The sequence below is a fragment of the Pseudophryne corroboree genome, chromosome 5, assembly GCF_028390025.1.
Source record: "Pseudophryne corroboree isolate aPseCor3 chromosome 5, aPseCor3.hap2, whole genome shotgun sequence".
Lineage (NCBI taxonomy): Eukaryota > Metazoa > Chordata > Amphibia > Anura > Myobatrachidae > Pseudophryne > Pseudophryne corroboree.
In genome coordinates this window covers 720,445,144-720,461,212 of record NC_086448.1, presented here as the reverse complement: position 1 = coordinate 720,461,212, position 16,069 = coordinate 720,445,144, and the positions used below count along the sequence as shown (strand labels likewise).

At 46.4% G+C, this 16,069-nt stretch overlaps 1 protein-coding gene across 1 annotated transcript in view; it reads left to right on the top strand.

Moving 5' to 3' along the window:
• The window catches only part of ZBTB10 (zinc finger and BTB domain containing 10), a 52,754-nt gene that overhangs the window by 22,113 nt on the left and 14,572 nt on the right, over window positions 1-16,069 (top strand). The window contains exon 3 of the mRNA XM_063923981.1: window positions 14,128-14,193. Within this exon, the coding sequence (XP_063780051.1) occupies window positions 14,128-14,193 (66 nt within the window). The remainder of the gene's footprint in view (window positions 1-14,127; window positions 14,194-16,069) is intronic.

Below are 16,069 nucleotides of genomic sequence, written 5' to 3'. Positions count from 1 at the left end.
GTCAGCCGGTATTGATCCAGTGGGAAAAACATCACGGCAGTCGCCCACGTAAACAGACAGGGCGACACAAGAAGCAGGAGGGCAATGGCAGAAACTGCAAGGACTTTTCGCTGGGCGGAAAATCATGTGATAACACTGTCAGCAGTTTTTCATCCCGGGAATGGAAACTGGGAAGCAGACTTCCTCAGCACGACCTCCACCCGGGAGAGTGGAAACTTCATTGAGAAGTTTTTTCCACATGATTGTAAACCGTTGGGAAATACCAAAGGTGGACATGATGGCGTCCCGTCTGAACAAAAAACGGGACAGGTATTGCGCCAGGTCAAGAGACCCTCAGGCAATAGATGTGGACGTTCTGGTAACACCGTGGGTGTACCAGTCGGTGTATGTGTTCCCTCCTCTGCTTCTCATACCTAAGGTGCTGAGAATTATAAGACGTAGAGGAGTAAGAACTATACTCATGACTCCGGATTGGCCAAGAAGGACTTGGTACCCGGAACTTCAAGAGATGCTTACAGAGGTCTTATGGCCTCTGCCGCTAAGAAGGGACTTGCTTCAGCAAGTACCATGTCTGTTCCAAGACTTACCGCAGCTGCGTTTGTCGGCATGGCGATGGAAAGCCGGATCCTACGGGAAAAAAGGCATTCCGGAAGAGGTCATTCCTACCCTGGTCAAAGCCAGAAAGGAGGTGACCGCACAACATTATAACCACGTGTGGCGAAAATATGTTGCGTGGTGTGAGGCCAGGAAGGCCCACAAAGAAATTTCAACTCGGTCGTTTCCTGCATTTCCTGCAAACAGGAGTGTCTATGGGCCTCAAATTGGGGTCCATTAAGGTTCAAATTCGGCCCTGTAAATTTTCTTCCAGAAAGAATTGGCTTCAGTTCCTGAAGTCCAGAAGTTTGTCAAGGGAGTATTGCATATACAAACCCCTTTTTTGTGCCTCCAGTGGCACTGTGGGATCTCAACGTAGTTCTGGGATTCCTCAAATCACATTGGTTTAAAACCAGTCAAATATGTGGATTTGAAGCATCTCACATAAAAAGTGACCATGCTCTTGGCCCTGGCCTGGACCAGGCGAGTGTCAAATTGGTGGTTTTTTCTCAAAAAAGCCCATATCTGTTTGTCCATTCGGACAGGGCAGAGCTGCGGACTCGTCCCCAGTTCTCTCCCTAAGGTGGTGTCAGTGTTTCACCTGAACCAGCTTATTGTGGTGCCTTGCACCTACTAGGGACTTGGAGGACTCCAAGTTGCTAGGAGTTGTCAGGGCCCTGAAAATATGTTCCAGGACAGCTGGAGTCAGAAAATCTGACTCGCTGTTTATACTGTATGCACCCAACAAGTTGGGTGCGCCTGCTTCTAAGCAGGCGATTGCTCGTTGGATTTGTAACACAATTCAACTTGCACATTCTGAGGCAGGCCTGCCACAGTCTAAATCGGTTAAGGCCCATTCCACAAGGAAGGTGGGCTCATCTTGGGCGGCTGCCCGAGAGGTCTCGGCATTACAACTCTGCCGAGCAGCTACGTGGTCAGGGGAGAACACGTTTGTAAAATTCTACAAATTTGATATCCTGGCAAAAGAGGACCTGGAGTTCTCTCATTCGGTGCTGCAGAGTCATCCGCACTCTCCCGCCCGTTTGGGAGCTTTGGTATAATCCCCATGGTCCTTTCAGGAACCCCAGCATCCACTAGGACGATAGAGAAAATAAGAATTTACTTACCGATAATTCTATTTCTCGGAGTCCGTAGTGGATGCTGGGCGCCCATCCCAAGTGCGGATTATCTGCAATACTTGTACATAGTTACAAAAATCGGGTTATTATTGTTGTGAGCCATCTTTTCAGAGGCTCCGTTGTTATCATACTGTTAACTGGGTTTAGATCACAAGTTGTACGGTGTGATTGGTGTGGCTGGTATGAGTCTTACCCGGGATTCAAAATTCCTCCCTTATTGTGTACGCTCGTCCGGGCACAGTACCTAACTGGCTTGGAGGAGGGTCATAGGGGGAGGAGCCAGTGCACACCACCTGATCCTAAAGCTTTACTTTTTGTGCCCTGTCTCCTGCGGAGCCGCTATTCCCCATGGTCCTTTCAGGAACCCCAGCATCCACTACGGACTCCGAGAAATAGAATTATCGGTAAGTAAATTCTTATTTTACCCTGCATAGAAACAAAATAACCCACCCAAATCTAACTCTCTCTGCAAATGTTATATCTGCTCTCCCTGCAGTGCACATGGTTTTGCCCAATTGCTAACAAACTTGCTGCTGCGATCAACTCAGAATTATCCCCCTGGTGCGATAATGAAAGGGTGCCCAGAACAAATGACTAGCAACAATGGGCGCCCTTTAATTATCACTAAAAAAAAACCAAATATTTGAATAGCCCCCGTTTATCTTTAGTTATCCCGTAGAAGGCACTGTAGAGGTGTTTTTGGGTACATTGCTCTTTACTGAAGCATCAAATTGAATCTGATATTCCTGAAGGTAGGAGGGATGTCGCCTGTATCTCTCAAACTAATCTCTACAGCAGGGATGGGGAACCTTTGGCCCTTCAGCTGTTGTTGAACTACACATCCCAGCATGCCCTGCAAAATTTTTAGCATGGCCAAATAGCAAAACTCTAGTAAGGCATGCTGGGATGTATAGTTCAACAACAGCTGGAGGGCTGAAGGTTCCCCAACCCCTGCTCTACAGTATAGTGGGCAGAGGAAACCATTGCTTAGCCTCATGTCCTGGCATTGATAATATGAGGGAATTATGTCAGTCTGTGGTATGTTTTGTTGGTTAATGGTTTATTAAATTTCATTGTGTTCTTCTGAAAGGCATTTTTACCTTGAAATTTACTGAAAGGTATTTTGATATTGACATTCCCCCCCTTTAGACGGGTCTGGGACTGAGGGTCGACAGCAAAAAGGTCGACACACCTTAGGTCGACGCCAAATGGTCGTCATGGACAAAAGGTCGACATGAGTTTTTTTATGTTTTTTTGGTGTCGTTTTCTTTGTAGAGTGCCCGGGAACCCCAATTAGTGCACCGCGTCCCCTCGCATGGCTCGCGGCTTCGCTCGGCACAGATTACCGTTCCAATCGTAGTCCACGTGGATCGTTAAGTATGAAAAGGTTAAAAAAAAAGAAAAAAACGTGAAACTCATGTCGACCTTTTTCCATGTCGACCTTGTCCCTGTCGACCTTTTGTCCATGTCGACCAAAGGTGTCGACCAATTGGCGTCAACCTTTTTGCTGTCGACCTTGAGTCCGGATACCCATTAGACATGTAAATCCATGCACAATTATTTTTCATCTTGAAAACATTTCAAAAGATCTTTATTCATGTTGTCACTTGCTATTCTGTTGGCTGCTGCAAGTGCATTGTCTGATTACTATTGTTGTGTTGCTTACAGTTGGTTGGTATAATTAGGTTGTGTAAAGAACCACACCTGGGGGCTCAATTACATGATAGTTTACTGCTGAGGTGACGCCTGGTCTTGCTGTGAAGTCACACCCTCCCCTGTGTGAGTAACATGAGATGCACTGCATGACAAAGACTACATACATACAAAGGCTGGGGGTAAAATGACTTGTTTTGTTTCCAAGATTATATTTAATTATTTCCCCCACAAGCCCTCACTAACATTAAATTGTCTGTTTTGCGAATCATAGGACCAATTCACATGAAAATGCTTACCTGTCCACTAGGATGTCCGATTATGGGGCCTAATTCAGGCCTGATCGTAGCAGCAACTTTGTTAGCAGATGGGCAAAACCATGTGCACTGGGGGGGGGTTTGCAGATATAACATGTGCAGAGAGAGTTAGATTTGGGTGGGTTATATTGTTTCTGTGCAGGGTAAATAATACTGCCTACTTTATTTTAAGGGGGGTACTCACGGATCGATTGCTGCTTAAAATCTAAGCAATCTGACTAGATTGCTTAGATTTTAAGCTTGATCGCTCCATGTGTACCCCCTACAGCGATAACGATGCGCAGCCCCGCGCATAGCTATCGCTGGTGTTAGATTGGCCTGCCGTGCAGGCCAATCTAGCGGGTTGCTCATTTCACCCGCTGGGTGAAATGAGCGCCCCTGTCTCCCCCCGCGCGCTCAGCACACATCGCGCTGTGCTGAGCGGTGGGATAGATGTGTGCTGAGCACAAATCTCTCCCGCATCGTCCAGTGAGTACTGGCCTTTAGATTTCAGTTTGAACACACCCCACCCAAATCTAACTCTGCACATGTTACATCTGCCCCCCCTGTAGTGCACATGGTTTTGCCCATCTGCTAACAAAGCTACGATCAGGTCTGAATTAGGCCTATGGGCCCTCATTCCGAGTTGTTCGCTCGCTAGCCGCTTTTCGCAGCAGTACACACGCTAAGCCGCCGCCCTCTCTTAGTGTATCTTAGTTTAGCAGAATTGCGAACGAAGTATTCGCAATATTGCGAAAAGATTTTTCTGTGCAGTAGCTCGAGACATACTCTTCCAATGCGATCAGTTCAGTGCTTGTCGTTCCTGGTTTGACGTCACAAACACACCCAGCGTTCGCCCAGACACTCCCGCGTTTTTCCCAGAAACGGCAGCGTTTTTTCACACACTCCCATAAAACGGCCAGTTTCCGCCCAGAAACACCCACTTCCTGTCAATCACACTCCGATCACCAGAACGAAGAAAAAAACCTCGTAATGCCGTGAGTAAAATACCAAACTTCTTAGCAAATTTACTTGGCGCAGTCGCAGTGCGAACATTGCGCATGCACAGTTTGTGGAAAATCGCTGCGATGCGATGAAAAAGAACGAGCGAACAACTCGGAATGAGGGCCATGGTTGGGCCATTTTGTCAATGTCTGCATATTGGCAAAAGGGTCGGTGATCCCCGTTATTGAAAAATATTCTGTTTTAGTTTCTGCGCATGGAATTCAATGAAGCGTAATTGGACCAAATACATTGCAAGTTCCAAGGTGTTGTTATTCATTTACTAGCTTAATTTTAGCTGAACTTCGCTTAGAATTTAATTCCTTCCACAATGTTTGTAAAGCCTTGCAGTGTGTGCGCTATATCCCTACTGGCTCTAATATTGAGCAGAGAAAAAGCCCTGATATATCAAAGATGAATATCTGTTAAAAAAAAAAAAAAACTACTGACAGATGTAGAATGCACATGTGAATAAGCACCATCACTGATCAAACAGGCCCAAATAGGTTTATTTTTAACACAACTGGAAAGTTGTGAGGGAAAACAAAAAGGAGATTTATGGTAAGACTTACCATTGTTAAATCTCTTTCTGCGAGGTACACTGGTTTCCACGGGGAATAACATCGGGGTGTAGAGTTGGATCTTGATCCGAGGCACGAACAGGCTTAAAGCTTTGACTGTTCCCAGGATGCACTGCACCGCCTCCTCTATAGCCCCGCCTCCAGGCACTGGAGCTCAGTTTGTAAGTTGGTGCCTGCAAGGCAGGCAGCTAACAGGTAGTGCAGCCCTAATAAGAGCTTTTAAGAAGAAAGAAGACTTCAAGGGGCTGCAGCACAGGCATGTCATGCTGATATTCTGTGCTGCGGCTCCATCACCTCCCCCAGTGGTGTTGCATACTCCCGCGCCCTGGTTGCCGGGAACTTACAGCTTAGGCGCTCTGGTCATCGGGCACACATCGCCGCTGCTGCTCTCTTGGATCACGTGGCCACGCTTCAGGGAGGAGGTAAGAGGGTCCCAGCGGAAATCGCAATCCGGTCGCGGTCCCAGGAGACGCACCGCTGGCGTGGACACTGTGGCCGTGCAGGGACCCCACTATATCCACCAGGGCAGGGAGCACAGGTCAGATTTACTAAAATCCATTTATTATAGGCTCCATAATACCCGGTGGTGAAGTCAAGCAGAGGGGATAAGGCGCTGACCTGTAGCCCTTCCCCCAGCTCCAGGCGCCATCTACAGCAGGTGTTCCCGCCCTCTCTCTCTCTCTCTCCCTCCCTGTCGGCGTTTGGGTGCCATTTCACAGAGCTGCGCTGATCCTGGGACTGCTGGGCACTGTCCCCTCTGTAAAGCCGCCTGTCTCATCAGCGCTGTGCATTTACAGGACACTGAAGTATTCTACATGTCGTTTAGACAGCGTTAGTTAAGAACAAGTGCACTACTATATGAATATTTAGTACAAGTATTCTGTGATACACATCCACTGTTTACTGTGCATTGTTATATCTGTATACATACATATCTCTATGTAGTATTACTAGTCCAGTGCAGTCTTATTGTTTATATGTAATAATTTCTGCATTGTACCTGTGACTGTGTGCCTATAGCTGCTGTGTGGATTCTATTCTGTGTATCACACATATTGCTATCACTATATTCTGTACCCTGGGGAACTAAGTGCGTCAGGGTCTCGTATACCATATAGTGTTCCACAGGATATACTGTTTTGTATTTTTCACTGTGTTTCAGTCACCTCATACCACTTAAATCCTCTGTTTGTGCTCTGAAATTGCAGTCACATAGCTGAGGTGTTTTTTTTGTCAGGTATTGTGTTTGTCTGGCTATATTGTACTGATACACCCTAAGGCTACATTCCCAATAATGTCTGCTGCACAGGGTGGGAAATATGCAGACGCTCCTGCATCATACAGTGCTGATGCCACGGATTTACCTGAGGAAATGATTTCTGCTGCGTTTCCAGGTACTGGGTGTTCTGCACCCCCTAGTCAGCCCGCAGCACCTGTGGCAGATCCACCTTGGGCTGCATTTTCAAATATGCTGACTATGCTTGTAACAAGACTTACGCCTCCTGTGGGACCTCCTGTGCCATTACAGCCACATATTGTCCCTGTAGTTAATCCACCATGGGCGGATACTCTGTCAACTCAGTTACAGCAATTAAATCAGTCCTTGGTTAAACAAAAACCTAACCCTCGCCCTACTGGGACCAACGGGTCATCTAAGCGGGCCATTTCTTCCTCACAATCCACTAATATTTCAGATGATTCTTCCGATTCGGATGGGGAATATACTGATCCATCAGGTGCTGATACTGCTGCTTCTGATGAAGATTCTACAACACAGGTTGATGTTCCTGACCTAGTGGAGGTTATCAAGTTGATTCTTCAGATTGATGATGAGATTGACCCTCCTGATACGTCTAAGAAACCTGATAAGTTCGAACGTCCGAAGGTTACTCTATTAGTCTTACCACATTCTGACCATTTAATTGACATACGTCTGGAATCCTGGTCTTCTCCAGGAAATACATTTTCCCTGTCTAAAAAGATGCTAGCTCGTTATTCTATCTCTGCGGAGTTGAGTAACAAGTGGGGAAACCCCACCACCACCAGTGGACTCACATGTAGCCCGTCTTGTGGTGTCATCTACTTTGCCTGTCACCACAGTCACCTCTTTGAAGGAACCGACGGATAAGCGTCTGGAGGGTTGCTTGAAGTCTGTTTACACTCTTACAGGTGCTGTACATAGACCCACTATGGCAGCCTCTTGGGCTGCAAAAGGCATTGAAGCATGGGTTCAAGCAATTGAGGATGAGCTACCTCTTTTTCTGACACTGCCATTATCTGTCTTATATTACCACAGCCTCCCACTATATTCAGGAGGCAGCCTCTGATGCAGGCATTATGGCGGCCAAGGCATCTACTACGTCTATCCTGGCTCGCCGGATTCTGTGGTTACGGTCCTGGTCGGTAGACCTGAACTCTAAGAAGACCTTGGAGGTACTTGTAGATGATCTAACAAAATTGTGGCCGACTTGGCGTCGGCCAAGACTGCATTTCTCCCAAGTACTAATCCTTCAGTTCCGAAGGCTAAGAGCACTACTTTTCATTCCTTTTGACCTCCAGGTAAAGCAAACGGTCAGGCATACCCGAGACAGGCTCGCACTTCCAAGTCCTCTAAGCCCAAACCTAAACGTTCTTGGGCCGCCCGTCGGCCTGCTTCCAAACCGGACAAGCCTGCTGCATGACGGGGCGGGCCTCCCCCTGGGGGACCCCAGGGTGGGAGGCCGACTTCTGCAGTTCATCCAGGTATGGTTAAAGACCACTTCGGACGCCTGGGTGCAGGAAGTGGTCTCTCACGGGTACGCAATCTCTTTCGATACGTCCCCCTCGCCAGTTTTGCTCAACAGTTATCCCTTCGGATCCGTTAAAAGCACAAACTCTACATTTGTTTGTCCAATCCCTCCTGGATACAGTAGTGATCGTGCCGGTGCCTCTGTCTCAGAGAGGCAGGGGATACTATTCGACGCTGTTTCTAGTTCCGAAGCCAAATGGATCCTCCCGACCTATACTCAACCTCAAATCTTTGAACAAATTTGTGAGGGTGTCCAAATTCCGTATGGAAACTTTGCGTCCTATTGTACTGGCTATGGGAACCCAAGGACTATATGGTATTCCTGGATATACAGGATGCTTACCTACACATACCTATTGCCAGGTCGCATCAGAAATATTTTCGGTTTGCTATTGGCAACCTTCATTATCAGTTCCAAGCCTTGCCTTTCGGACTGACCAAGGCTCCTTGGATCTTCACCAAGGTCATGACGGCCCTTCTCCGCCGTCAGGGTATCTGAAACCTGCCGTATATGGACGACTTGTTGATCCTGACGAACTCCCCAGAGGTTCTCCGCCGTCATCTTGAACTGACGTCCAATTCCTGCAAGGCCACGGGTGGCTCATCAACTGGAAGAGATCCTCACAGGTCCCTGCTCAGAGCATGGTACACTTGGGGGCATTACCGGACACACACAACCAGCGTTTGTTCTTGTCACCAGAGAAGGTCCTGAAACTTCAGGACAGAATCCGATACTTCCTCTCTCACCAGTGTGTCGATACACTCGGCGATGCAAGTACTAGGCCTCATGGTGTCTGCTTTCGACATGGTCAGAGTGCGCTCAATTTCATTCCCGCTCTCTGCAGAGGTTAATTCTTTCCAAGTGGGACGGCCTGCCTCACCAGATCAGATTTCAAATGATCTCCTTGACTCAGGGGGATCGTCTGTCTCTGAGTTGGTGGCTACTGGACCAACAATTGAGCAAGGGTCGTCCCTTCTGGATCTCCAACTGGGTCCTCCTTAACGATGGATGCCAGTTTGTGGGGTTGGGGCGCGGGGTTGGAGCAACACTCTCTCCAGGGTTGGTGGACCAGGGAGGAGTCTCTCCTCCCGATAAACATTCTGGAATTGCGGGCAGTGTTCAATGCGTTGACACTGGCCCTGACTTTCGTACAGAACAGGCCTGTTCAAGTACAATCGGACAACGCCACCACGGTGGCGTACATCAATCATCAAGGCGGCACTCGAAGCCACATGGCAATGATGGAAGTGTCTAAAAATTCTTCGCTGGACGGAACGCCATCTGCCAGCAATATCGGCAGTGTTTATTCCAGGGGTCCTCAACTGGGAAGTGGACTTCCTCAGTCGTCAGGACGTACACGCCAGGGAGTGGAGTTCTTCCAACTCCTTGAGGACAAGTGGGGTCTACCAGTGTAGACCTGATGGCGTCACGACACAATCACAAGGTTCCGGTCTTTGGAGCAAGGACAAGGGATCCTCAAGCAGCGTTCGTGGGCGCACTGGCAATTCCATGGAACTTTCGGCTGCCATACGTGTTCCCTCCAGTGTCACTCCTGCACAGGGTATTACGGAAGTTCAAGTAAGAAGGAGGAATACTGCTTCTAGTTGCTCCAGCATGGCCCAGACGGCATTGGTTCTCAGACCTGCAGGGTCTCTCGATCGAGCGTCCTTTTCTACTTCATCAACACCCAGACGTCCTCGTTAAGGGCCCTTGTGTTTACCAGGACCTGGCAAGACTAGTTTTGATGGCGTGGGTCTTGAAGCTTCACTCTGGAAGGCCAAATGATTTTCTGAGGCGGTTATTCAAACTATGTTGAAGGCCCGCAAACTGGCTTCTGCACGGATTTATTATAGGGTCTGGAATTCTTACTTCACCTGGTGTGCTGCTAAGAATTATGATGCATACAAGTTTAGTACTTCCAGACTTTTTGGGCTTTTTTGCAACAAGGCCTGGATTTAGGACTTCTGGCCTCCTTCAAGGTTCACATTTCTGCCTTGTCGCTGTGGTCGTTTTTTTTTATATATTTTTTTTTAATCTATTTCTGACGTTCATACGTTCACTCAGGGCGTACTATGGATTCAGCCTCCCTATGTCCCTCCTGCGGCTCTATGGGATATGTCTGTTCTTAATGCCCTTCAAGAGTCTCTGTTTGAAGAGTCTGTGGACCTTAAATGCCTTACGCCTAAGGTCATTTTTATGTTGGGTATTGCCTCTGCTAGGAGGGTGTCAGACTTCGGCGCTTTGTCCTGTCCACACTTTCTGATTTTTCACCGTGACCGGGCAGTTCTTAGAACTTGCCCTGGTTATCTACCTAAGGTGGAGTCCTCTTTTCACCTTAACCAAGAGATTGTGGTTCTGGCCTTTATCTCTCCTGGTTTGTCCTCCAAAGAGCGGTCTTTGGATGTGGTACGGGCTCTCCGTATATATGTAGAAAGGACTGCCTCTATCAGGAGGTCAGATTCTCTTTTTATACTTTTTGGTTTTCACAAACGTGGCTGGCCTGCGAATAAGCAGACTTTGGCCAGATGGATTAGAATGGTGATTGCACAAGCTTATGCGCAGGCTGGACTCCCAGCTCCTGCTGCTATCAAGACCCATTCTGCTCGGTACGTTGGAGCTTCTTGGGCGGCCCACCGTGGCGCGTCCGCTGAACAATTGTGCAAGGCGGCTACGTGGTCCTCAGTGAACACGTTCATCAGGTTCTATCCCTTTGATGCTTCCGCCTCCCAGGATTCTTCCTTTTGGATGCCGGGTACTTGTGCCCGCTACAGTGCGTCCTCTCCCATGAGGACATCCCCGATGTTATTCCCTGTGGAATACCAGTGTACCTCGCTGCAGAAAAGAGATTTATGGTAAGACTCACCATTGTTAAATCTCTTTTTGCGAGGTACACTGGTTTCCACAGGGCGCCCACCCTGACGCACTTAGCTTCTTTGGGTTTGTATGGCATTAGCTGCTAGTCCCTTTTCCTGTCGTGAGATTGTATGTGACTAACATCTACCTTCTCTTTTACTTGCTACTGCATTGGACTGGTTAACAAAACTGAGCTCCAGTGCCTGGAGGTGGGGCTATAGAGGAGGCTGTGCAGTGCATCCTGGGAACAGTCAAAGATTTAGCCTGTTGGTGCCTCGGATCAAGATCCAACTCTACACCCCGATGTTATTCCCCGTGGAAACCAGTGTACCTCGCAGAAAGAGATTTAACAATGGTAAGTCTTACCATAAATCTCCATTTTGTTTTCCTCACAACTTTCCAGTTGTGTTAAAAATAAACCTATTTGGGCCTGTTTGATCAGTGATGGTGCTTTATTCACATGTGCATTCTACATATGTCTTTTTTTTTTTTTTTTTTTTTTCCCTGTCTTTTTTTTTTTTTTATTTTATTTTTTTTTTTTTTACGGATATTCATCTTTGATACATCAGGTCTTTTTCTCTGCTCAATATAAGAGCCAGTAGGAATATAGCGCGCACACTGCAAGGCTTTACAAACATTGTGTAAGGAATTCAATTCTAAGCGAAGTTCAGCTAAGGGGTCTATTCAATTTCAGTTGGTGTATCATCTTTGATATATCAGGTCTTTTTCTCTGCTCAATATAAGAGCCAGTAGGAATATAGCGCATACACTGCAAGGCTTTACAAACATTGTGGAAGGAATTCAATTCTAAGCGAAGTTCAGCTAAGGGGTCTATTCAATTTCAGTTGGTGTTGCCGTCAAGTCGGAAAGACAGCAATTTCCGACTTTTCTTTAGGTGGAATCAGGATTTGACCTATTCAACTGAGTTGCCGTTTTTCTGACTTGTCGGAAAACATGTGGATCGGCGGATTAGCTGTGGATCCACGGATTTTGTTTGATTTGCGGCCATTTCCGATAGGTATTTGGCCCGTTTTTGACAATGCTGATTCAACTTAAAAAAAATTCGGATCAGCATTGTTGAAAACGGGCAAAACCTGTTGGAAATGCCCGCAAATTGAATACTGAACTGTTGGATCCTCTCCTTCGGAGACTCTATGGAGGAATTCAATTCAGCACAAGTTTTAAGCACTTGCCTGATGTAATTCCGTTGTCCGTGCTGTAAACTAGCGGTTTGAGGATTTCTGCTTGCACTCTCCTGAGGTGCAAGCAGAAATCCAACTCGAGTAGTGCCGCAACATTAGTTATGGGCTTACCGCGTGCGGAAAAGCTACAGACATTATTAGCGCTATACTGCATCTCCTGACAAGTGCTGGGTGTGATGCTGTCGATCGAAGAGCTTCATGCACTTAACACCCGTATGAAAAAACTTAAGAGAGAGGGCTCGATTTAATTCTGCGCAGATTGAATAGCGCTGGGAATTAGCTCCCCATGCTATTCAATTCAGCGCATTGTCATGTTGGGGAAGGCCGGTTCTCGTGGACTAAACATGGTGTTTTGTCGCGAGAATTGACATTCTCTGTCTAAAGTGCCTTGCGTGATGCTGTTGCTGCTGCGCTAAGGGCAGAGATCAGCATTGCATCAGCACTTTTGTCATTGGGGGTACGAGAAGAAATCTTCTTGTTTGGTGTCGCAGCACGCTGAAATGAATAGCACCAAGAGCTCATTTCCGGCGCTATTCATTCCGCACTGAATTGAATAGAACCCATAGTGGTGTATCTGATGTGCCGGTACATCACGCTAAAACTAATTCATTCCCAATTAATGTTTTACTCTCCCGCACCCCAGCCCCCACATATATTTTTTTTCTTCAATTTTAGTGTTGAACATGAAGGCTTAAGTCTTGTTCTTCAGGACGTGTTTGTTCACTGTGAGGTCCAGCACGTCCATATTGCTCACACTGAACAGAATAAACTTGTGCTCAGACGTGTCACAGTGCCATTATTATGTTTGTACTTGGATTTGATCTCGCATCTCCTCTGAATGTGACATAATATGACTACATTTGTTTTCAGCTAGTTCAGAATATCCAATATAAGTTCAACTGATCAGGGTGTCATGTGAACTGTGGTTACTGAGAGACATTAACTGAGAATCACGAGTCCTATATTAACTTCATTAGGGTCCATTACCTGGTTTCCCAACAATTCTCCCGGTTTAGCAGGGTTGGTTCTACCCATGAGCCTGACTTTTGACACGTTACAAGAACAACTACTGCTGAAGGTTGTGAACGTTTTCTATCTGTCATAACTACACATGACATGTATGTTTTAAACTATTGTAGTACATGGGGTCACTTCTGTCTCTGCAAGATTCAATTTACTTGTTTAGGGTCAGATACCACCGGTTACCAATTCATACATTATGCTTTCACGGTGTGTGCTAAATCCATCCAGCAGGAACGATTTGTATTTGCAGGCCTAAATCATAATTACCCTCTGGTGTCATCAGCACATTGGTTACAGAGCTTGTGGGATTTGCCCAGACCTTGTCAAGTACAGAAGAATAATAATAATATTATAATATTATTATTTATTATTTCTACCTCATTTTAAGCAGAGATGTGTCAATCCTTCAAAAGAAGGCAGTTGGAGAAGTTGCACATAGCAACCAAATCAGCTTCGACCTATCATTTTATAGCATGTATTTGATAAATGATAGGGCGAGATTCAAGCACCCATTTTCCGGCAGCTATTCAATTGTTTCTGCACAATAACATTTCAGCATACTACCCCCAGGGGTGGCAAGCTGAAATGTGCAAAATGTGACCATTTAGTCTGGTTTTAAGAGGTTAAACCTGACTGCGTGATAGAGGCGAAAAAATAGATCAATTGAATATTACCCTGCGATCTCCCCTCACTTAAGATCGGGAGCGATATAACAATTGGATCTCGCCCCTAGAAGTTGATTGGTTTCTATGGGAGGGTGTTCAATTGTTTCTCCACGTGGCCACCACTAGATTGTTGCTCCATTCGGACGGCCTGACACACTTCAGCATGCAGCCACCCTGTGCTGGTGAGCTGAAATATGCCCCTTTTTTGATCGCTCCTATTAGTTTAGTTGCTATATGCGCTAAAACCACCTGTCACTAATGGGTGCAATAAACAATATCCATTGACTAATGATGTTTTTTTTTTTTCTTTTTCTTTTGTTTGTTTTTTAGGACCCTCAAGTGAGTTTAAGTTCGGTATGTTCCCAGAATCGTGGCCAAGAGAAACGTGGGAAAACGGTAAACCTATTACTTCTATTGAGTGTGCTAGTTTTTGTCAAATGTTCTGCCAGTACTTCTGCCTTGTTTAGCTTTCCTCTTTGTAGTAATTTATGTTAAGATTATTTAATCTCCTTTTGTGTTGTCTTAAAATTTCATCACATGTACTTTTTAATCACCTATATATTTCAAATGCAAACTGAGGGCTGTGCTTCCATTTGTTACATATTGTCTGCTTTTCTTTTTACTTTGACCTTTTATATTTGAAACCCAAGTGTGTATATATTCTTATTGGGTAGAGTCTTCACTGAGCCTTACGTTGCAGAGATCGTGCTGGTTGTTATTGGATGTCATTGGTGCTACATAAAGGCCTTGAGATTTTTGTCCTTAGTGTATGTCACCCTGGCAGGTGCTCACATCTCCAGTCACTTGACAGGTCACTAGGAGTCAACCAAGTGGGTACACTTCTGTATTTCTGGTTGCTTGCTCATATTTATGGCAGTTATCACCCCACCCTTTTCTGAGAACAATGGATTTTGTCCCAAGGGTCTGAAACCTCCCGATCCTGAGATATTTGCATTGCTGTAGACTTGTGAAAACATGAAAATCAGGGTCTGCCATGATTATAAATGGCTGCCATGTCTAAAGGGAAGGGAATAAAAGCAATATATATGTAGTTAACTGGCAACTTGTGTTGGATAACTTTGTCTGCAGCAGTAGCTGTTCAGGAGCCATATATCTGCTGCCAGGCTCTGCTGTCCGCACGAATTACAGGGATCACATTGTCGGGGGGGGACCCAAAGTTTTCTGTTCTGCTCAGTAATACTTGCTAGTCTCCAGTGCTTGTGGAGCCTAAACCAAATGAGAGCCGGTGGCTTGGTAACACATGACCGTGCAGCGATGAGCCATCTGCAGTATATGTTCATAGACTCCATCTTTCACAGATTTGGCTCCACTGAAAAGTAATAGTCCAAACTTAACACAGAATTAGGAAGAAATGAGAGGTGTGATCAGGCCCTCTGCCCACAACAAGAAGTAACGTGCTGCAGAGAGACTTCACTTGCTGGTGTGCACATCTGACATGCAGCGCTACACATACTTACCAAGCTTCCCAGGGAATATGATGTCACCTATTTATCATCATCCCTACCACACAGCACGCAGCCTTCACCAATGTGGCAGAGAATGGAACTGCTGACCAGCTGCCTGGAGCTGGATCCCCATGCTGTGCTGCCCACGTGTGGATAAGGTCTGATCCCAACACTCGGCGACAATAGCGCAGTAACTGCCACCAGGCATAGTCGTCTGCTCGTATGCTGTGGGCACGCAGTTGGGGTTGTTCCAGCAGCGTGGGTACATAAACCCAGCCTTCTGTCTCTCCCAAGAGAGTAAGGAGCTACAAGAAAAACTTCCTCCAGTGACTCCTCACCTCCTCCAGTGACTGCCCCTAAATTGAGCGCCACAGTGCAGACACATTTCTCATATAAAAAGAATGGGACGGGTGTGGTGTGCCACGAGGTATGGCAATATTGACCACTACCTGCAGTACACTGTAGCGTACAGGGCTAGAGTTCTGTGGTCACAGCTGCATATGGTATAGACTGAAGGGGTTGGGTATTTGTGAGCATCGGTCACATAACTACATCCCAACTGAAGAGCCAACATTTGAGGGGGGAGGATGTTAACTACAAGGAGGGGTTTCCCAGGCCCAGATGTATCCCTGATGAGGGATAGTTGAGTCTGTGCGTGTGTGACAAGGGTGTCGTCTGTTAATCATCCGGAGGAATGATCAGGTCCCTGTTGCTAGTCATTCACATATAATAGTTGTGTGGTTTAAAAAGACATGGTGCAGTTATTGTGCCTGAGCAAATAGCGTTGCCGCTTAAGGGACTTGGAC